The following is a 23674-nucleotide window of genomic DNA, read 5'->3' on the forward strand; positions in this document are numbered from 1 at the left end:
ATTTTTAGTCTGTCTAATACCCCGGTTACACTATTGAAGGTTAACCCACTGGGTTTAATAGATCCAGTGGGTTAATCTTTGCTGGTTACACTTATATGCTGTTTATATTAGAGCATTTTGCGGGGTTAACCTTCATTATCACGATTTGTTTGCCTAATCTCATCAAATTTATGAAGATTTACCACACAAATTTAAATCTTTTCATGACCGGATTTGTTTGAGATCCCGCCCGAAATCTGGATACTAATATAACCCAACACTGTTTTCGTACTAAAAAATGCAGCTCATTTCCCTTTGTACGAAAAGTTGCAAGCATTTTCTTGTTTACATTTTGCTTCATTGTCAAAAATACGCAGCAACACACATAAAAACAGGGAAAAAATATTAAAATAAATTCGCAGAGGTAAGTAAATAAATACATAAATATAAATAAATATTTGAATACCAAAATATAATAACACTTATATTTCTTTAAGAAAACGTCTGCAACAAGAGTGGTCACACATCAGAATGCTTAAAAGCTTGGATAAAAAATAACAACAAGAAGCAGAAACAAGAAGAATCCACAGTTTTCCAGTTGTCCAATATCAATTCCGGAAAATGCATAATTGTACAGCCAACAGCAATGAATGTCACATCCGTGCGACCCCGAACAGTCATAGTAGCTCTTGACATATCCAAAGCCTACCGTAAACTATGCCAAGCTGTTCAAGGCTATTGAGAAGACTACCCTCCAACAGTGTTAAGCCGACTACCCTCCAACAGTGGTTGAAACTCTCTACTTTTTAAAGTTCCATAGCCTCCAGACACCATAGAGATTGTAATTAATGCGGACGGCTGAAATAAGGCTCCCCCTGAACGTGTTGATGGATGGTGCCCTGATTCCAAACAGTAATTACCCCATGTTATTCGGTGTACGTTCCACAGCATGTTTAAGTCTTTCTCACAGCCATGACTATTGGTGAAAATATCGGAAGGAGGAACAAGGTCCTCAAGTCGCTTGTCGGAAACAGGGTACAGAAAAAGAAACCATGTTGAACCTTTAGGCTGGTCTTTGATAAGATATGCGGCACCAGGGTTCTATGGAACGATACCCAGCATATGGTTTGGGACCACACGACACGCTGCATTTGCTTAGCTGCCCAACCAACACCACTCACCTGTCCCTTGAATCTTCATGAACTCAACCAGTCCAGGTTGAAGAATTTTTCAGCCTGGATACAGAGGAACGAGAACCTCCCCTCCTTCAAACTGACAATTGCTGCAAGGAAAATGGCCTAATATAAATATGGACTATATTGAGCAACTGCAAATTTGAATTTGTATTTGAAAAATTAAAAGATATGAAACACAGAGGTCTAAAGCAAACAAAAATTATAAATTTTAATATGAATAAACACACAAAATGGTTGGATAACTTTTCTCGTTTTTTAATTACAATTTGCTTAAAATAGGACAATGCTACAATAATGGCAAATGACAAATGTCTGAAGTATTGTGTTTCATAACGCCGTAATACTTAACAAACTTTGATATTTCAAAATGTCACAATTGCGCATTTTTATTTAACGCGGGTAAAAAGAAAACATGTATCATTTTTAGCTGCATTTTCGAGGAACAGCTTAAGTGTGCAACTGAAAAATTCTGACGAAGTTTTAAAACCACAAAGAAACTGACGAGACGGAAGTTAGCCAATTTTTAACAAAATAAATGGTTTGAGGGTAAGGGCACAATCAGCAGCGAAACGACATGTTCAATATATACATATATCATATTGTATGCGCCTTTTCACAATAACACAATAAGCCAATTGATTGAAATCTGTTTTTGTATAGGCCGTCAAAATTTACAAAATGCTCACATAATAGCTGGATAATTGGGACTTGCAATACCATGAAATATGCGAGCCACATTGTGAAATTATTTTCGCGGCACATGTTAATGAGATTTATAACATCTGATTCAATATCACCATCCGAGACATTTGATTCCTGTAAAAAAACCATTACGACCCTAGTAAAAAATAGTCACTGTTGTACCTCATCTTCCAATTTGAGAACTTTGGGAAAATCATTCCGGAAGTAGTCGCGTATAATCTGGTTATTGTAGGCCAACTGGCGGGGAAAAAATATATTGTTATTGTGGCGATAGGTATTAGGTATTTTTTTCTTACCTGGATATCTAAGGCATCATCTATTTATAGTAAAGTCTCCAGTGCCTTTAAACAGAAACCCAAATCATAGAAATTAACTGCAATGGGAGATCGTTTTGGATAGCCATAGGCTGGGAGAGAAAAGGCAGATATTTTGCACCAGCTGTTTTGGGCTAATGAAACATAATCAACCCACTTGGACCCATTCTAACGCCACTGTTCCCACCAAACCAATTGCTGCTGCCATATCCACAATTGAAAATTATATAATATTAGCACTTCTAGAATATTATAGAAGAATTGATTAGCCTAATTCACAAATATGTTTTAAATATGTTCACTTACTTCAGATAGATATTTTTGTCCTAAGATTACTCATTTTAGAGGGAGCATTTTGGGCATTTGGTGTATCCGTTGTGTCACTGACATCTAAACCGACAGCTTTAAGAATTTGTTCAGAAATGTTATGGCTAACATACTTTTTCTATTGGTGATAATGTTTTTTTTAATTGGTGATGCTGTTTTTCTTTTTCCTTATCTTCGGAGGCACCATCTTCTTTTATCATCTTCGCTGCTGCTTTCTCATTAATCTAAAAGAGTTACATATTTAAATCAAAATGTTCCCTCACAAAATTAATCATACCCACCTATTTTCCTTCTTCATTGACCTCTTCCAATTTGTCACTTTGATAAATAGCTGCATTAGCTGCCTGTGGCAATTTGGAAATATTTGGACTATGTACCGCCAATGCTGACCATTTGTTCAGCTTTCCTCCAAGGTTGGAAACGGTGATGGATCTTCCTCCAATTGGGCAATCAGCGGCAGCCAATTTTTTATTTCCGATCTTGCCTACAGGTACGCGAGAAACTGCAAATAAGTTTTTATTTTCCAATTCTATAAAAAATTTAAATAAATTATTAATGTACATATCAAGGCGAATTTTACACCATGGTACATATGTATGTTTATTTGATGTTTTGTACGTATGTAAATTATTTATTTACGATCTTTATTTCATCACATTGGCCTTTTGGTCAATGCATAATAATAACACAACATTGTTATTGATTTCTGAATTACTTTATTATTAGTACGAGCTAAAGGCCTGCGTACATAAGCTGCTTTGCCTGATTGCCTTGCTTTGCTGCTTCAATAAAAAAATAAAAGAACAAAGAAGGCCGACCCAATTTCCAACTGATGGCAACCCAGTTCGAAATTTCGTCTTTATTCTATTATTTTTATTACGTCAGAAATGAAGCAGGTAAGCAAGGCAATCAGGCAAAGCAGCTTATGTACGCAGGCCTTAACCGCTCCCATTAAAGGTATAAATGTAATTGAACTAAAACTAAAAGTATAGCTAGCCACCACCAAATTGTATAATAAGCATATTGTGGCAATTTGGGCATTGACACAAAGTCAGCACCTTATTGCCCTACTTAATATTCTTATTGTCGCAATCAGGGCGTTAACAGCTATGTCAGCACCTTATTGCAACTATTCAAATTTATTAATAATATTAATTTATATTTTTAACTACATATTTAATAGCATATTTGTTTCCTGATAACTGCTCTCCCTTTAAGAAGTGGGTGTCCCAGCCACGACATAGCTTTCAACAACTCGATGAATTTTCTTAGAAGCACGTCTTGTCTTAAGATATTGGCAAAGGGTGATAGCGCCACTAAAAGATAGACTTGCTGTCATTGCAACGGCAAACAACATTTTTGGGGAGCCATCTGATGCAACGTCATCCCTAAGTTCCTTTATGATTTTCAGGTTTTGCTCATTCATTCGGTGCAACATCGGCAGGCTTAAAACATCATTATGGCCAATGATGTCCAGTAACGGTGAAGAGGCTATTCCTGGTGCTTTCATTAGGTTTTCCATTGTGGTTTATGTAATTGGTATCATTTATTGTAGCTGTGTTCTCAAAGGTGATGAGACAAGTACCGCTTATGGTCATTTCAGGGCTGTTATCTGTTCTAACCCTTGCGGATTGGTCGTTGATTACTATTACACCCTCGTCCACGATGGTTATAGGTCTTAAGTGACTTGGTTGTGTGTGGCATTGGGCAGAACCTCCTGAATGAATTGCACGCGCACAGGTATCGCTTTTCATTACTCTGCAGAATGTTGCTTGGTTGACCTTTGCACAATTGTTGACAGCTATGACCCTATCGTCGCATTCTGCAACTGTATTTTCTTCCAACTGCAATATGGTGTCGTTATGGTTTACAGGAAATATTATGACCGCTTGGCAGCTGGACTCTACTCTAGGATATTCGGATTTCGTGAAAGCGAGTGGATCCAGGAGTGTGGGTGAAAACATGTCTTATGGTGACACTATCGGTACTTAGTAGTGCGCATGATGGAATAATAAGGTGGCGTAAAATAGCTTGGTGGTTGGTTTCAATCTGTCAAAACTGTCTGTCTGAAAACTTAAACAAACATTTTGATATTTTGAAGAATTTTCGGCCAAAGTTGGGTTGTTGTTGTGCTCTTTATGTAACCTGGTAAATATATCTTGACCATTATTTAGTCGCGCGTTTAGATCGTCGTCGCTCGATCATCGTGGTTGCTGTTTGTTTGGTGATTTATTATTCAATCCGATCGCAGGTGAGCTACATATATTATAAATAATACATGCACTACATAACTTATTCTAAATGGTTATTATAAATTCACATTAATTAATAATTTTACATTAACTAATAATTTTAATTAAATTGCAAAATTATAAACCTTTCAATAAATAGACTTCAATTTATTATTCCCTAAATTTGGGGAGTTTTTAACGTTATATTTAGCTAGTGTGACAATAATCTTAAAATTCAGAATTTGAGCGAAACTGTGCAATTTTGGTCACTATTATTACTTATATCCAAGATTTGCCTATGAGTTGGTTTCATTTGCCTTTCCGTCCCATTTCGCTATTGATTTTTTAACCGGCATATAAAAAAGAAATTGATCTCTTGAATTATCTTTGTGGACCTAACGGCAATGCTATTGTAATATTGATTTATTAAACAGAAACAAAAATACAGCTTGGACAATGCAATAAAAGGAAAGAAAGCAAATAAATCTATCGCAAATTGACCTTTCGGGCCACTCCCCTTCTAAAAAATCGTCGAAAAATTGTTCGAATTATATAAGTAAAAACTCAGATTGCTGACCTGTGCTGTAATATAAGTGTCCATTTCAAAACGAAATTTTGTGCTTTTATTTCTATTTTCGATGAGGTTAAAATACCATTAAAATCATTTCCCACGGAGGATGAATTCACTCATATCCATGATAGAGTTTTCAGAGAATGCGGCAATCAGTTCTAAGGGTTTTAGCTATGGCTAAAGTAATGTCCAAGATTGTCTAAACATTATTATGCCCTTTTTTCTCACATGCAAAATTTAAGAGCTTTTGTGTATTCATTACAATAACAAACATGTCGATCTACTGAACATCTTTAGTGACCGATTTTTCTCTAAAATTCATGTACATCCGATTTAGGAAATACCTAGTCTGTCAAGTTAAGGTAGCGGTGAGCGAAATTGCGATATGTAAATCATATTTTAAACATAAATGTAATCCAAATTAATAAAAAGTTGACACCAACTTTAAAGTTGCCTAATGCTCATGAAATAAGGTAAAGTTTGCAATAGACTCAACTCAGAACAAACAATACCTAAGTGGATACAATGCGAAAACCTTGTTAATATGTGCGGTATTTTGTTGAATTTGAAAAAATAAAGCCCTAATATGCATATGTACGTGTGAATTTTGATTTGCAAAACAAGGGTTTGAAAAGCGTCAATTAATTCTTAGCGATTTCGAGTATTTTGAAAGAGTTATATTTTCTGCGAGTTATCAGTGAAATGACATAGAAACGTTAAAAATGAAAATTATATTTAATCAAATGTTACATTTTTTAATTAAAATATTTTATTGACACTTCCTTTGTTTTGTTTACAAATGCCTATAGTTTAAATTCTACCTTCTACCTTCGCAGCCCTGAGAGGTTTCTTGTAGAAGATATCTGATGGTAATATGTGTTTTGTTTTAATGATACTAGAAATTGCTCTATTAATAGACCAACATTTGCCTTGGATCGTTTGTTTGCATTTGATTTACTATTATTCTGCCAATCTTAATGATGGACTAAGCAATTGGACAAATTACGTATATTTATTGTAGTAAAGAAATTAGGGTACATTTTGAATTTTGGTGGAGGTTCGTTTGTTAATTCAACTTGAATTTAATCCAGAGAAGGATTTAAGAAATTTCTAATTAATGGTAAAGTGAGATCTTTGCTAATAAATTTATTTAACAAAATTCAATTATGTTAAAAACAAATTTTTAACAGATCAAGAGTGTCCTTTAATCAAACTTCTAAGATCGTTAAACATTTTTTCTTCCATAAAACAATGTCCGAAGAAAGGAAAATTAAAAAGAACAAAAATTTAGAGAAAAAATCTGAGTGCACCAATGATTTTTTTACTTTGGCTAAGAAAGAACAATCCCTTTCTTAAAGTGCGGAAAATCATGTAATCATTTGAATAAAAAATTGGAAAATAAATAAGTTATTCTCAACTAAGAGGTAGTATTGAGTTTCTAAAGATTAATATGCCAATGTTAGGTAGAAGCTAGAGTTAGGACAGATAGTAATATAATTGCTAGGACGAATCATGGAATCATGGCTTAAATAGAACGGTTTGCTAAAGCTGTCGTCAGTTTGCAATTTTTTCTTCGGTTGTCTTATAAAATTTCAACCTGTCTGCTGAATAATATGCTAAAAATGGGATTGTATGATATTTTAAATCGTTTTTAGAAAATTTGTATGAACAAATGTATCATTTGGTGTTGAAATAAACACTTAATCATATCTATAAACCAATTTTGTGGAAAAACCTTGGAACTTATTAATTTTTCGCATTTTTCTAAAATACTCATAAAAAATCTTATAAAGGAGCTCACTTGATGCTCTGCTTGTATTTACTACTTTCGAAATTTTAAGAAACGAGGACTCTAATAGATTACTAAGGGCAAAATATGAGATTAATGAATATTACTAATAATGCGAAATATTAAATGGATAAATTAATATTTTTTAAGAAAACAAACTTAAAAATCAACTAAATTGGATTAAATACAAATAAGATTAAATAAGATAAAAGATTGCAAAAAAATTTAATAAAATGAGCAATAAGTATGAAATATGGATAGTAGGCTTTTTTGCCTTTGTCAAACACCCTATTTTGCCTGTGTGTATTACATCTGCTTAACGGGTTTTTATTGTTTATTAGCAAACGATGTAGTACTTTATATCGGCTCTTCTTTTCTAAGAGCAAACCATGTGTTATAATTTTGTGTGAATTCTTTCTTACAAAATTTTTATTAATATATTTAACCCTCTTGTCATTTTTATCAGACTGTGTTACTTCTTTTGGCTGAAGTATTTCATTTTTTTTATTTTAAATTCACTTTTAAATTGACTTAATCTGATTTTGATATAGTCATGAAGATACATTTTATTATAATTTTTAAAATCTTTCTTGTAATCCATAATGGAAACTTCATTTATTTCATTTAAATTTTCAATTAACTTGTCGCTACTGTTATTTTCTTTTTGTTTGTCCTCCAAAAATAGGGGATATCTAAGTCCTTTATTTTTAAATTGAGATTTAACTTTAATAGGTATAATTTTATTATCAGACTTTAAGCAGGCCAAAGACTTTTCGATTATTGCCTCGTTTGAGGTCAAAAATTCTTTTCGGTTTATTTATATCCAATTGTTTATAAGTGCTCGACACTTTTTGTAACGTGTGATTAATTATCGGAGCTAAAGTGTTTAAGGTTATAGCCTCGTTAGAGGTCGAATATACCTTATTTCTTCAGGTTCGATTTCTTAAAGTTATTCCGTATTTTATTACGGCTTTTTGATTGTTCAATTATCTGAACTGAATTTGAATTATTTGTATTTATTGGAACTAAACTGTTTAAGGTTACTGCCTCGTTAGAGGTCAGTAATTCCTTGGGTTTATTTAGTTCAACATTTTTTAATTGTTTCCTTTAATTTATTAGGGAATTCTATTTGTTCATTGGGTGTCCCGTAACCAATTTTAACTGAAGAGTTGACCATTTTCGCTTCGTTAGAATTCGAACATTTTTCCGAAAAACATTCATGTTTTTACATGAAGAACTATCGTCAATTTTCCGTCTATCCTCTTCCGTACCTAAGGAGTATCTATTGGCATAAATGTGGTCAAATCTTGATGTTATATCGTCAAATTGAAGTTGGAATTGTTTCTCTAATCGCTCCGTTCGTTTGCGGACGTCATTTTTCACCGCCGCTTCTATCACCTTCTGTAGCTCGATTATATCCATGTCTATTATGGACGAGCACTTCAGGATGAAACTTTCACGAAAGAAAAATTTAGCCGAAAAAACTATTTTTAGTTACATGTTATGATATCACTTACACTGAATTATTAAATTCTTGTCACATTTTCTAAAACACATTTCCACATTATTTTTTTAATTCTTTTTTTTCTCAAAAAGTGCATAAAATTTTGAAGTCTATGTTTTATCAAAAAGTCTACTTACATGTCTTTATTTTTGATTAATTTAATATTTACAAATATAAACTAAATCTCCAGTTGCTTGTTGATCCAAATGTAGATGATGGTGTTGTTATAGTTGGGCGTGGATGATCTTACTTTGTTGGGCGCCAATTATTTATTTACGATCTTTATTTCATCACATTGGCCTTTTGGTCAATGCATAATAATAACACAACATTGTTATTGATTTCTGAATTACTTTATTATTAGTACGAGCTAACCGCTCCCATTAAAGGTATAAATGTAATTGAACTAAAACTAAAAGTATAGCTAGCCACCACCAAATTGTATAATAAGCATATTGTGGCAATTTGGGCATTGACACAAAGTCAGCACCTTATTGCCCTACTTAATATTCTTATTGTCGCAATCAGGGCGTTAACAGCTATGTCAGCACCTTATTGCAACTATTCAAATTTATTAATAATATTAATTTATATTTTTAACTACATATTTAATAGCATATTTGTTTCCTGATAACTTGTATACATAAACAAAAATCAGCTGTCTGCTGTCATTTATATCCTCATAAAGGCATATATAAACGGTTAAGATTAACCCACTGGATCTCTTAACCCTACTGGGTTAATCTTCAATAGTATAAACGCCCTATTATTAGCTTTTCGAGGATATAAACTGTCAGCTGATGTTTGTTTACGTATACATACAAAATAAATAATAAAGTCGTGTTTTACACTTTCAAAATTTTTCGTATGAGATATCGTCCACTCTTTGCTCATATTGGTATATTTTACACACAGGGATACATTTTTGTATCATGGTATCAAGCGTACTTTTTGTTAAAAAAGTGTCTAATGTAAAAAAATAAATAATTTTATGATTTTCAAATAACTTTAGATTTATTAACTCCATAAAATCTCATGCGACCAACCGTAAACGTGTAAAACACGACTAACTCTGTTGCAAAAACAGTTGCAACTTTTGGTACTTTTTGAGTAGAGTTGGAATTTTTTGCACAAATACCGAATACAACACTGTATTTTTGGTGGATTTGTGCAGGATTTAAAATAAACCCAGCCATGAGAGGATTTAATTTTTGTATGGCAAATCTGGTCAGATTTGACCAGATTAAGCAATAAATCCTCATGAAGTGGGTTAACCCGGCAAAAAGCTGCAGTGTAACCGTGCTATAAAGATGCAATGAAAATGCAAGCCATTGCGAAATATCCCAAAATAAATAAAATGCATTTATTATTTGTGTAAAACAAGAACACAAAGAACTTTTTTATATAAACACAAATTAAAATAAAAGTTTCCATTAAATTCAATCACATTTGAGCTTACTTCCTTCATTCTCGATTTATTCCAAGCGCATCTGATTTTCTTTCATCATCCTAAAGTTTTTTATGTTGCCTTCCCATCACTAGTTCAGCTTTCGACATGGACTCCAACTCCACTACATTAAACATTTCCGTCTCGTGAATTACCGCAATAATATTCGCAACATAAGTTGTTATTTCTTTATTTTTATTTATTTCTTTAATACGGCGTTTATATTATAGTTTTTTGCAGGGTTAACCTTCTTTATGAGGATTTGTTTGAAGTATATACAATGGAAATGACATTTGAAACCCAGACCCACTGGGTTAACCTTGTTATATATAAACGGCCTATAATTTATTACAAATTCTTCGAATTGTATACACTCTCGTTTATCTTTTGAAGAAATGTGTAGAGATCAACCAACTGTTTTTTTTTCTGTAGGGATCTCTACAGCAACTGCTTATCAAATGTATCGAACGGAGTGCATTTTTCATAACTCTGTTGGAGTACATCGAAAGATGTTGTGTAATCATAACTCCAATTGCACAACTTCCAAAATTTTTTGCTGGGTATGAATTGCTAGCTTACATTAGCTTTGTTCCTCTACTTTTTAATGGTAAGGGTGGTAAAAGAGAAAAGTGTCAAAATTGCTCAAAATTGCTCTTGGTATGTTCCTTTACTTTTAAAAATGGTAACCATGGCAAAAAATGGTAAAGTAAGGGAACACTGTGCAGGTTAAAAATGGTAAGAAATGGTAAGCTCAGGCAAGTAAAGGAACAGCATGGTACAATAATACAGGTAGCATTATCATGCCAGCTGATGGTAACATAATGTGTCAATTGCATTGAATTGAAGTCAAATTTTGACATCTTATGTTGCCAACAATTGCCGATGCGGCTACCTGTGTATTTGTACCATGAGGAACAGAGCATCTCTCATTAACATTTTTACAAGAAAAGTAAAGGAACCGAAAAATTGTAGATCTGGCAGCAGTGTCAAAAAGAAACATAAAAAATCAATGTTCGTCTTTTATTTTACAGTTTTTAATTTAGTTTTGTCAGCGTTCGACTTTTTCTTCTGTTTTTCGTCTATTTTCTTTTTCATTGTTGAAAAATCAGTTCTGCCATTTTTACCTCCAGAAATTTTGCTGGTAGTCTGTGGTAGAAGAGAAAGCCATTTTAGTTCTCTCTCCACTCTCACTCTCTTAAAAATTTCTTCCAGTTTTGCCTCTTTTCAGGGTTAAGGAACGCTTTGCAGATTAAAAATGGTAACAAATGGTAACCTCAGGTAAGTAAAGGAACACAGCTATTTTGTATGTGTTTTTATTCACAGTGATGAATTTTGACAACTAGTTAGATAACCAGCTGTTTTTGCTGTACCTGTATTAAGGTAGAAACACAATGAAATACGCCGCTTTATCACGCTCAGTTTTATGTAAAAGACTAATGTAAAAGTAATGCGTTATTGTTATTGATGTAACACCTTCATATTCCACCATGCATCAAATCATACGAAACGTCAAATTTGGTCACAATAATGTATTATTCAGGGCAATCATGAATATTTTCCTCGGAATTTTCCGCACGGAAAATAATTTAAAAATGTGAAATTCTTTCAAAATTAATATTTTAAAAAGTTGGAAACTACTAAAATCACTTAAGCTGTGTTCCATTACTTACCTGAGGTTACCATTTTTACAATTTGTTACCATTTTTAACCTGCAAAGCGTTCCTTAACCCCAAAAAGTGGCAAAACTGGACGCAACTTTTAAGAGAGTGAGAGAGAGCGAAAATGGCTTTCTCTTCTACCACAGGCTACCAGACAAATTTCTGCAGGTAAAAAATGGCAGAACTGATTTTTCGACTTTTGTTTGACGATTATATCACAATGAAGAAGAAAATGGACGAAAAGCAGAAGAAAAAGTCGAACGCTGACAAAACTAATTTAAAAACTGTGAAATAAAAGACGAAAATTGATTTTTTGTTTCTTTTTACATTGCTGCCAGATCTACCATTTTTCCGTTCCTTTACTCTTCTGGTAAAAATGTTCATGAGAGAGCAATTTTGACACTTTTCTCTTTTACCACCTTACCATTAAAAAAGTAAAGGAACAAAGCTTTAATTGTGGAATATTCTCTCTGAATTGGCAAAAATATTCCCTTTTTGGACATAAATATGGAAATAAAAAATTGTGAAATTCGGGAAAGGGAACAAATTCCGCACGGAATTTTTATTCATGATTGCCCTGATTATGAATTGCTAGTTTACATTTTGTATGTGTTTTTATTCACAACAATGAATTTTGACAACTAGTGTGATAACCAGCAGTTTTTGTCGCTCTACCTGTATTATTGTGCCATGCCTATCAGTCATGCTGTCGGCCGATGAAACCTTTTTGTATGCATGTGTTTGCATGACAAGTGTGTAGCAAAGCCGTCAATTCTCGAAATCTTGAATTTTCCTCCAAAAATGAATTAATTTTAAATTTATCTTTGTTCCTTCACAAATAATTGGTTTGTCCTCGTACTTACTAAATGTTGTTGAAACATACAAATTACATCTATCAATTTCAATTTTTTGCTTTTTTTTGAATGCACACGCAACATGCAAAGTTTTAGGTTTTTGGCCGTATACATATGTATGTCAATAAACCAGACAAAAAAGGCAACAACTCTAGTTTAGTAAAAACTCTCCAATTTCTTTGATTTTTTCCAGATGTGGATATTGTTGCGCTGATTAGAGTTGGTCAATCTAGTTTCTGGAGCGGATCGATCTTTCCTTTCCCAAAAGGAACTAGTTTCTTAATATAGTTCCATAGTTCCGAGAGCGATATAGTTCAATGAATCTTTCTCTTTAGTCGTTTTTTTTATTTCCTTTGTTCCAAATAGTTCCGAGAGTGAAGTAGTTTAACGAATCTTTCTCTTTCTTTTTGTTTTCATCTTTTGGTGGATGAATTGACATACAAATAAATAAATTGCAGCGATGTAACGAGGATGTTAATTACGTTTATTTTACAATGTGAACGCATCTGAATGATGAACAAACCGAACGAGAAAGATCGAAGTGAGTGTGGGATTAAAGGAAGAAAATTAACTATACAAATGAAAGGAATTATATGCTCGACTGGAACTATATGAACTGAAGGAACTACATATATAAATGCAAGAGTCGGATATAGTTCCAATAGTTCCTTGTCCGGAATAGTTCCTTGGAACTAGTTCGTTCCGGAACTACACAACTCTAGCGCTGATCAGGGGAATGTATAATTTTCCCGGGTTTCATAAACCCACTATTGCTAAGTTTACATTTACGAAATCCACTCGATTTCAACTGTCAATTCCATAGCTCAAACGTCAAATGAAATCTCATCTGGATTTCATTTGACAGTTGAAATCGAGTGGATTTCGTAAATGTAAACCAAGCATATGTCTAAATTCTGGTAACTCTGTCGGGACATTTTTGCGGTGGTAACATTTTCATGTTCCTCTTCCTCTCACATTCTATATTTAGTTAAGCGAAATGAGAGGACGACAAAAAACATAGCAAATTAATTGGAAAAAATTAAAAATACAACAGATTAAACATAAAGCAAATTAAACTGTGATTTACAAAACTAATCCATACAAAACAGTATTTGAAAGAAATCAATTCATTTTTTACAAATGAATATTGATTTCTAGAGATAATTTTTTGAACTCGATAAGGTGAGTGATTCATTGACTCTTTTGCATCATAAATAAGACATGATAAGACAAGACAACATATTATCTTTTGTTTTTGTAGTGTATTGAAATCGAAAACAACTAATGCCTGTTGAAGTTAATGGAGATACTTCACCGTCCTTGGTGACCGAGCTTAATAATGGTGTTAGCAGTACCGGCGGCGGAAGCGGTGCCCTTGGTAACAATGCATCTTCACCATCTCTTTCGGAGCTTTATGGAGAAACAGATTTCTATATTGGTGTTGGCCTAGCTATTAGTTCCTGTTTCTTCATTGGTTCTAGTTTTATTATTAAGAAGAAGGCACTGATGCGTTTGAATCGTCATGGTGAACTTAGAGCTTCGGCAGGGGGTTTTGGTTATTTAAAGGAATGGATCTGGTGGGCTGGTTTATTGACAAGTAAGTATGCAAAAAAGCGATGTAAACAAGAGTGATAATATTTTAAATACGTATGTATGTTTATTTGTATGTGTCCACATTCATTTCTTGAGATGTTACAATGCTATTGATTGTTTGTTTGCAATGTGATGATCCATATTTTAAAGTAGAGCAGTAAACAGGGCGTTGTCTTTGTGTGATTTGTTCCTCCATACTCATTCTTCATCTATTACTTATTATGAGATTAATGTTGTTTTTTCTAACACGATGACTATTTGCAGAACTTGAGATGTGTTACCTTAATTTAATTAATTCGTTTAAAAGTGCCCTTGGCATATCTTTCCTTTAGCGGCAACTTACGGAGGAAGTTCATATTTTTGGCCGAAGTGTTCCTTTTTATTCCTATTCTATCGATATATAATTTTGAGGTTCTGATATGAGTATAAATATAAGGCAAGTTAAATGTTTTTTTTTTTTTTTTTTTTTGTAGCCTGGTAACATTTTTATTCATAGGAGAGATTTTTCAATTCCGGCTGAAAGCCGTCTAATCATTTTAGACTTCACTTTAAGGGAAACTGTTGAGCCATGAGCCTCTAAAAGAATTTTGTTCCGTTCTGTTTGTCTTCTAAAGAACCACTGTGAATGGCGGAACAAGCTTATACTTTCTCCGGTGGCGATTATTGCTCTAGCTTCCAACGGGTTCATTCATCTTTTTCTTCGCTTTTTTTTTTCGTACCTCAGCCCATTGTTTCTGTTGTATCAGCATTTGATGCTGGGTTGGCAGCCGGTGGTCAAACACTGTCAATCTGATACGAATGCTAACCCGAGGGCCTTATCCCACCGATGTTAAGGGGCAACAAAGACTGTAATATAGGTATTCGGGCTAACGCCCTCCCATTGTGCGTGGTTTTATTTTTAAACATAGATTCACAATATATGAAGTCTTTCCCAGAGGCAATCCCTATATTGAATTTTCTATACCAAAAATAATAATTTATACTAATTCCTTAATTTTCTTTTCTTTTTAGTGGGCCTTGGAGAAGCTGCAAACTTTGCAGCCTACGCCTTTGCGCCTGCCTCATTGGTGACACCGTTGGGAGCTTTGAGTGTTATTATCTCAGCAGTTATGGCATCGCAATTCCTAAATGAAAAACTCAACCTGCTTGGTAAACTAGGCTGTTTCCTGTGCATTGTGGGTTCGACAATTATTGTCATACATTCGCCCAAGGAAAAAGAAATTGAAGACTTGGAGGTGCTCTTTGAAAAGTTACAAGATCCAGGTTTTATATTTTACGTCATACTCATAATAGGATCAACAATATTTGTGGCATTTTTTGTGGCACCACGACATGGGCACAACAATGTTGTGATCTACATATTCCTGTGCTCAGGCATTGGCTCCTTAACCGTAATGTCTTGCAAAGCCCTAGGTTTGGCAATACGTGACACCATCTCGGGAACAAATGATTTTGCTACCTGGATGCCATGGTTTTTGATCATCATCACGGTTACATTTATAGCCATACAAATGAATTATCTCAACAAGGCTTTGGATATTTTCAATACAGGCATTGTTACACCCATCTATTATGTTATGTTTACAACACTTGTCATCACAGCTTCAGCGATATTATTCAAAGAATTTACCCATATGCGTTTTGAAGATATCTTGGGCGATATTTGTGGTTTCCTTGTAGTTATAAGTGCAGTATTTATGTTAAATGCTTTTAAAGATATGGACATATCATTGAATGATGTACGTGGAATTATGCGTCCAAAAATGCAAAAACTTAATCAATACGATGATGAAATAATGGTTGACCAACCCACGCTAAAAGATCGTCGTTATACTTATGGTTCTGGTGATATTTATCGTACGGCATGACACAAGCAACGTTATCAAGTGTAATACGCTGTTTAATAGCTTGATAAAATAAATACTTAAGAGGTTCCTCCTTTCCCTCCATCTCTATCATCCTCTCCTCGAACATTTCAAAAGAAGTATGTATGTATGTTTTTTTTGTTATTATCTTTTTAATCGAAATTGTTATTGGTGTGATTTAATATTTATGTATACATTGTTAATGATGTAGACCTTCTTTATCCAAAGTCCTATGAAATAAGTCTTTAGTCGTATATGTCTATTAATCTATAAGCTAGCATTGTAAGAAGATTTTGAAGAAAAAGAAAGAACAAAAATGTTATTTTTTATTTAGAATAAAGACTCGAGTCCAAAAAGTCTATAAAACAGCTTAAATGATTTGAATTTTAGTTCATTAATGCTACCGAATAAATTAGTCTGCACGGTCCAAGAGGTAACCCCTACCAGAATCAGCGGATAGTGTCCCACTTCGACAGATATAATCATCATAACGCATTTAACTTTCGCATCGCATTTGCTTTCGCAATACAGAGTAATCTCCCCTGAACTGACAAATGAAGTCACATAATTGTCTCCATCATCCCGATTTTATCACCTCTGAACGCTGCCCCTTAATCATGGGAAAGCCAATTGGCTTAATTTTAGAGAGTTCACTAATCATTGATTATAAACTCTCCAACATAATAGGCAGTTTATGTTATAGCTTTTATGCTGGGTTATGCCATGTTTATATTATAGCCTTTTGTAGGAGTAACCTTCTTTATGAGGATTTGTTTGACGTAATGGAATTGAAATTTAAAACCCAGTGGGTTTGTTAAATCCGGTTATATTTTATTGACATATATGAAATTTACATTTAAAATCCAGTGGGTTGGTTAGATGTAAACGTACTATAAATGTACGTTTATTCCAGCGCTTTTCTTCATAATATACCTCTCTGATTCGTTTTATTTGTCGTCATTTTAATAAAGATAATAACTTTAGCATAAGCTTTGTTCCTTTACTCTTTTAATAATAAAAAAAAGGAGAGAACTGTCAAAATTGCTCTCACGTAACAAGTTTTGCACAAAAGTAAAGAACGGATAAATAGTAGATCTTGCAGCAACGTCAAAATTAAAACATGGCTACCTAAAACAATAACAACAAACAAAATAAATGTTAGGGCTATTATTATATGTTTTCTTGGATTTGAAAAAAAAAATGCAAAATAAATCAATTTGGAGGCATTAAAAATAAAATTTTTACATTAAAAGTTAATGCGAAGAAGGTCCTCCTTGACATTTAATGGTTACTTGTTATAATATACGAATTTTATATTGCACTTCGTTCACTTATTAAAAAAAAGTTTATTTGTTTTTAATTTACTTTTAAAAACCGTTTATTTGAATATAGATCGGGAGTTAAACACTGACTGACTTAAATCGAATTTTACATTGATATTTATAATCTTCTTCTTAGCTGGTGTGTAAGCATTTTTATTATTTAGTTTATTCTGATTGGCTAATAACCCTAATTTTTAGTAAACCATCATTTATTGCAAAATTAGCAATTTATAAAAAATGAGTTTTTGATTGGCTAATATACCCTAAATTTAGTAGACTATCATTTAATGCAGAATTGGCAATTTATTATAAGAATGCATTTTGATTGGCTGTAATGCCATAAATGTTAATATACTGATAAAAATGCAATGTTAGCAAAATTAATATTGAAAGTTAATTAACAAAAGTGATTGACCTTATAAAAATGCTTATGCAACAACTTTACAAAAGTTGGAGTTTATTTGTTTATTTCTTTTAAAAAAATATCTATGGGGTCATTATACATAATGTTACGGAATTAGATTTAACTAATCTCCGTGTAGACGTTGTTTTATTCCCCGATACGATTTGTACCAAATAAAACAGGGTTCGTTTTAGATTACGTTTCTACAATGCTTTATTTACTTTATTACACTTATTCAGAACCGACTTTAATTACAAAGCACACAGCAAGTCTCTAGTTAGCACGCAGCTCTTATTTAACCGATCTGTTCAGTTCAACGCTTAAAACACAACTCACTCGTCATTGCCAGTTCCCCTGTATTTATATCCCAAAGTCTCCCTGTTCGAGAGTCCTCTAGAAAATGTCTGGCAACTCCTCGAATATGTACAACGAACACACAGACGCACATTCGCACTAAGCGAACAACCAGACTCACATACATGGGGGATGATCAATGACGTAATTACAACAACAAATAAATACAAGAAAAGAAGTAACAAACTAAACGATAATTATATGATTTTGGCAAAACAAACAAAAGAACATTAACAAAAGGTAATGTAACGACTAGAATGATGAAGAGAGTTCTACATGGTAGTTGTTGTTGCTTAAATAAAATAACTGCGTAATAAAACGTTACGTTACAATTCAAATTTTTAAATTAACGGAAATTAAACTAAATTAACTTAAACCTATCAGTTACATTCGTAACATTGCCTCCCGCTTAAGCCTGTTCATCCCGAATAGGCACAATTCCCTCTCTGTGGTATGGGCATTGGTAACACACTGCCTCCCGCTTAAGCCTGTTCCTCATGACCTGGCACAGTTCTCGTTCCATAGCGGGCCAACCGTTCTAGATGTACCACCTTCATCTTTGATCTAGGGCTGTCGCTCTTCTGTATGCGATACACGACGTCATTTATTTTCTTGACTACCTTGTTGGGGCCTTCCCAGTGCGTTTGTAATTTGGGGCATAGTCCTTTTTTCCGTTGTGGGTTGAACAATAGTACCAGTTGCCCTTCTTGGAACCCATCGGTATTTGCCGCTCGATCGTACCTCGCCTTCATGCGGTTGCTGACCATTTTTATCCGACGGCGTGCTGCATCGTGGACTTCACTGAAAGAGTTTTGACTGTTTTCATCGTTATCAATTTCGGGGTTTGGTGTGGCACCGAAGATCAGGTCACCAGGCAGCTTCAATTCATTGCCGAACAAAATTCTGGCTGGGGTTCGAGATGTGGAGTCATGAATGGCCGATCTATAGGCTAGTAGGAATTTTGGAATATGCTCATCCCAGTCTCTTTGGCCGCTATCTACCACCTTTCGTAGATGCTCTTCCAGGGTGCGATTAAATCTTAAAAATTACTTCCTTGATCGGAATGAACCTCGGATGGGACACCATAGCGACAAATCCAATTCTTGCTGAACACATCCACTATTGTCTTGGCTTCCTGGTTGGGAATGGCATAAACCTCTGGCCATTTGCTGAAGTAATCCATGGCCACTAAGACATACCGGTTCCCGGAGTCGCTTATTGGAAACGGTCCAGCCACATCCATTGCGATTCTTTCAAATGGAGCTCCTGAATTATACTGTTGCATGTGGCCTCGACTCTTCCGGGTTGGACCTTTAGCTCTTATACACCTCTCACAACTGGCAATCCAGTCTGCAATGGATTTCTGACAGCCGACCCAGTAGAACCTCTGCTTTATCTTTTCAGCAGTCTTTGTCACACCAAGGTGTCCTCCACTTGGCCCATCGTGAAACTCTGACAAGACATCTTTTATTTTGGAGTCTGGTACGACAATCAACTTGCGGTGAGTTTTTCCATCGTCGCCCTCCGACTTACGATGTAGGCACCCATCTATTAGAAGTAGACTGTTCCACTGGGCCCAATAAGATTTCAAAAGGGGGCTTTCGGGCGCTATTTCTTTGCGACTAGGGCGTTCGCCCATTTCCATGGCAGAAATTAGTTTGCCTAGGGTGCGATCTTTTCTTTGTTCCGCCGACCAATCCTCGCCGGACTCAACCTGCAGTAGCCGGACATCGACGATACTTGCTTTGCCTTCAGCCTTCGAGCAATGTCTGCATTCAATTTTGCATGGCCGACGAGACAGGGCATCAGCATTACCGTGTTTTCCACCTTTTCTGTGCTCGATACTTAGGTCATAACTCTGAAGCCTTTCGATCCAACGGGCCAATTGACCTTCCGGGTTCTTAAACTGGAGCAGCCATCGCAGAGCGGAATGATCGGTTCTTAGCAGGAAGTGCTGTCCATACAGGTATTTGTGATAGTGTTTGATGCTCTCCACAACTGCCAGCAGCTCTCTCCTCGTCACACAGTAATTCCTCTCAGGCTTTGACAATGTTCGGCTGTAGTACCCGATGACTTTTTCTTGGCCGTCTATTTCCTGGGAAAGGACACCACCGATCCCGTATGCACTGGCGTCAGTGTCCAACACAAACTTACCACCGGGTACAGGGTACGCCAAAAGAGGAGCTTTGCAGAGCATGTCTTTGAGTTTTTGGAATGCCTCTTCCTGGTCGTTGCTCCATAGAAATTTCTGCCCTTCTTGAGTCAGTCGGTGTAAGCTTGCGGCAATGTTGGCAAAATTGGGGACAAACCGACGGTAATAGGTGCAGAGACCCAGAAAGCTTTGCAGCTCATGGAGGTTTCGAGGCTGCGGCCAGTCTCTGACGGCTTTAATCTTCTCGCTATCCGTCGATATGCCCTCCGTCGTCACATGGTGCCCCAGGAACTTCACCTCTCGCTGGAAGAGGTTACACTTCTTCGGGTTAAGTTTTAGACACGAAGACGATAGCTGCTGGAGTACATTCCTTAAATTCGTGAGGTGTTCGTCGAAGGTCTGTCCCATGACTATGATGTCATCCAAGTATATAAGGCACGACTTCTACTGCAACCCTTTCAGCACCCGCTCCATCAGCCTTTCAAAGGTGGCCGGGGCGTTGCAGAGCCCGAATGGCATGACATTAAATTGCCAGAGACCGCCGTTAACGCCAAACGCTGTCTTTTCCTTATCTTTTTCGGCTATCTCTACCTGCCAGTAACCACTCTGCAGATCGAGGGTAGAGAACCATGACGTCCCGGCTAAGGTGTCTAGTGTGTCATCGATTCTTGGGAGCGGGTAGCTATCTTTCTTGGTGACATCATTTAGTTTTCTGTAATCCACACAAAATCTGGTACTTCCATCTTTCTTCTTGACCAGTACTACTGGGGAACACCAGGGACTCGACGACGGTTCGATCACACCACTCACCTCCATTTCGCTTATCAACTTCTGGACTTCGTCCCTTTTTGCCAGTGGAACGCTTCTTGGGGCCTGTTTTATTGGTCTTGCGTCTGCTGTGTTTATTTCATGTTTCACCACCGATGTTCTTCCTTGATGCCCTTTTGTAGACGCAAAGGTAGAGGCATGTTTCCATAATAACTGCTTGGCTTTGTTCTTCTCGGAAGGTGATAAGTTGTGTGTCCACTCTTTGATGTAACCATCGAGGTGCTTCTTTTCCGTGGCTGCTGATTTTTCGGTGTTATTTTCCAAATTGATTACAGCTTCGGCTGGTGTACATTGTCCAAAGTCGGAAAATTGGCAAATTTGTTCTTGCTTATCTGACAGGTTCAAAACTCTAACTGGAATCAATCCATCGTCGTTGCTTTTCACCAGGGCATTCGCTATTAAGATGTTACTATTTTTGTTCTCTGCTGGTTCCACCACCCACAATTTCCCGACTCCACAATCTCCATCCATTGGTACCCATATCAATGTTTCGGCACAAGGCGGTATAATCTCTGGATGTTCCATAGTCAGACGTCTAATAGGTGTGTTTTCCTCGTAACCCATATTTAATGGAATTTCCACATTGGACCATGTCATCACACGTTCTTTCATATCCAGATTAAGACCAAAGGCAATCATAAAATCTGCACCTATTATAACTTCGTCTACGATATCAGCAACTATAAACTCGTAATCGACCGATTTATTGACAATAGTTAGTCTCACGGTTATCTTTCCATGTACTGCAGCAGGCTCCCCTGTTGCTGTGCGCAGTCTGACTCCATTTAGTGGCGTTATCTTCCCCCTGGCCAGATCTGATCTGATGATGGACTTTGATGCGCCTGTATCCAAGGTCAGAATTCGCTTGTCGCCATTGATATAACCAGTTGTTGTAAGGTTGTGGCTTTTCTGTTGTACTATCGCTATGGAGATTGTGGGGCCGTCGTCGATGGGAGCCAGTTCACGCCCCGCTGGACTGGCTCGATTTAGTTTAACGGTGACTCATTTGCAGAACGTTGAGCCACTCTTTTACTTTCTTTTGACGGGGATGGTGACGATGACCTCGATCGCTTGCGCTTCGCTCTACATTCACGCGCAAAATGACCCATTTTGTCGCAATTGTGACACCTACCCTTGGCCTTAGTTGGTGCTGCCGTATACCTTCCTTGTAATACCCGCTTCATTGCTGCCTCGATCTCGTTAACACGATATTTGGGTTCATCGAACTCGGTATCCAGTTTGCGGACCTTGTGAGTCTGGGGATTGGTGATTATTCTTGCCGTCTCTTGTGTAAGGGCGTACGACACGGTTTCAGCAAATGACGATTTTGGTGACGCATACGTTGCACGTTTGATCTCGGCGTCACGTATACCATTCACAAATGTTTCGATTTTCATACGGTCCAACAATGGATGGTTTTCTCCTGGATACGTCATTAGCACCAAACGTTCTACCTCCGTTGCGAAGTCCTGTAAGGTCTCATTTGGCTTCTGTATTCTTCCCCTTAATTCCATTAAGTAGATGTTGTGCTTATGTTCGCCACCGTACTTACGTTCGAGAGCAGCCATTATATCCCCATAACTGTTTCTGGAAGCGGCGGGAATACTCTGTAATACGTCAGCAGCATCACCCTTCAATGCCATAAGGAGTGATACAGCCTTTTCGTTGTCGTTCCAAGAATCTCTAGCAGCCACTGTCTCGAACTGTAATTTGAACACATTGAAAGATGTAGAGCCGTCGAACACTGGAGGCTTAATTTTTAACGCGTTATGGATAGCTCTCACTGGACCGCCTTTAATTTCCAGTTCCGACATTTTCTTTTCTATGCCCAGAATCTTCTCATCTTGAGCCAGAAATTTCTCGTCAACAGACAAAATCTTTTTATCCAACTCTTTAATTTGTACCTCCACGTTTTCTACTCTCTTTTCAATCACCATCGTGATGTTCTCGAGTTTCTCGTTAATTGTTCTAGAATTTACCTATAATTTCTCTTCCATGCCCTTAGCGATTTTTCTAGAGTTCTCTTCTAATTTTTCCTCTATTTTTCTGGAATTTTCTTCGCTCATTCGACAATTTTCTGCTTTCATTTCCATCACAAGTCTGGAAGTTTCTTCGCTCATTCGACAGTTTTCTGCTTTCATTTCTATCATAAGTCTGGAAGTTTCTTCATTCTTCCTAGACATCTCTTCTAACATCTTACAGTTGTCAGATTTCATTTCCGCCATAAGTCTTCTTGAATTTTCTTCATTTTTCTGGTTCATTTCCAGCATCATCATAGCCAGCATTGATTTCAAATCGTCACCCCTGGCAGCTACCGACGAAACTTCCTCAACGCTGGATTCGCCCTTTGCCGATAACTCGACTTCCTCCTTACCGTCGAACTCATATTCATCGATGTTCATTCCACGGCGCTCGAACTCTTCCAACAAGCGTTTTTGCAGTTCGGCCTTGTTGCCAGTAGAACACAACTCCAGCTTACTTAGCTCCTTCTTCAAGTCTTCCACTCGTAGATCCTTAAACTTCATTGTAGGATGATCGTAATCTCACTGCTGACACCAATTGTTACGGAATTAGATTTAACTAAT

The 23674-nt window shown here is 36.1% G+C and overlaps 1 protein-coding gene and 2 long non-coding RNA genes across 6 annotated transcripts; 2 read left to right on the plus strand and 1 right to left on the minus strand.

The window, feature by feature from the left end:
• Positions 1-119: 119 nt before the first annotated feature.
• Positions 120-1417, plus strand: LOC141393191 (uncharacterized). Its single transcript, XR_012410023.1, has 2 exons — positions 120-403; positions 477-1417. It is a non-coding gene; the product is annotated as an uncharacterized lncRNA (long non-coding RNA).
• LOC141393192 (uncharacterized) lies at positions 1412-5239 on the minus strand. Of its 4 annotated transcripts, none has more exons than XR_012410026.1 (5): positions 3158-5239; positions 2800-3047; positions 2498-2742; positions 2174-2433; positions 1412-2114 (listed from the first exon to the last, which is right to left on the minus strand). It is a non-coding gene; the product is annotated as an uncharacterized lncRNA (long non-coding RNA). The 4 variants fall into 4 exon arrangements; XR_012410027.1 differs by having other exon boundaries at positions 1412-1991; positions 2040-2114; positions 2800-5239; XR_012410025.1 differs by having other exon boundaries at positions 3234-3293.
• Positions 5240-13473: 8234 nt separating this feature from the next.
• On the plus strand, positions 13474-16405 carry spict (magnesium transporter spict). The gene is made up of 3 exons (XM_073969976.1): positions 13474-13754; positions 13834-14169; positions 15177-16405. Exons 2-3 carry the CDS (start codon positions 13857-13859, stop codon positions 16031-16033), a joined length of 1170 nt encoding a protein of 389 aa, XP_073826077.1. The 5' UTR covers positions 13474-13754; positions 13834-13856; the 3' UTR covers positions 16034-16405.
• The last annotated feature ends 7269 nt before the right edge of the window (positions 16406-23674 follow it).

Source organism: Musca autumnalis, unplaced genomic scaffold (genome assembly GCF_047663935.1).
Source record: "Musca autumnalis isolate F117 unplaced genomic scaffold, ASM4766393v1 scaffold_2, whole genome shotgun sequence".
NCBI classification, from domain to species: Eukaryota; Metazoa; Arthropoda; class Insecta; order Diptera; family Muscidae; genus Musca; species Musca autumnalis.

What these genes read in the sequence shown, in the direction of transcription:
- spict (XM_073969976.1), top strand. Translation starts at nt 13,857, where the DNA reads ATGCCTGTTGAAGTTAATGGAGATACTTCACCGTCCTTGGTGACCGAG. An exon ending in GTGGGCTGGTTTATTGACAA is followed by an intron (nt 14,170 to 15,176) that starts GTAAGTATGCAA and finishes TTTTCTTTTTAG; the next exon opens with TGGGCCTTGGAGAAGCTGCA.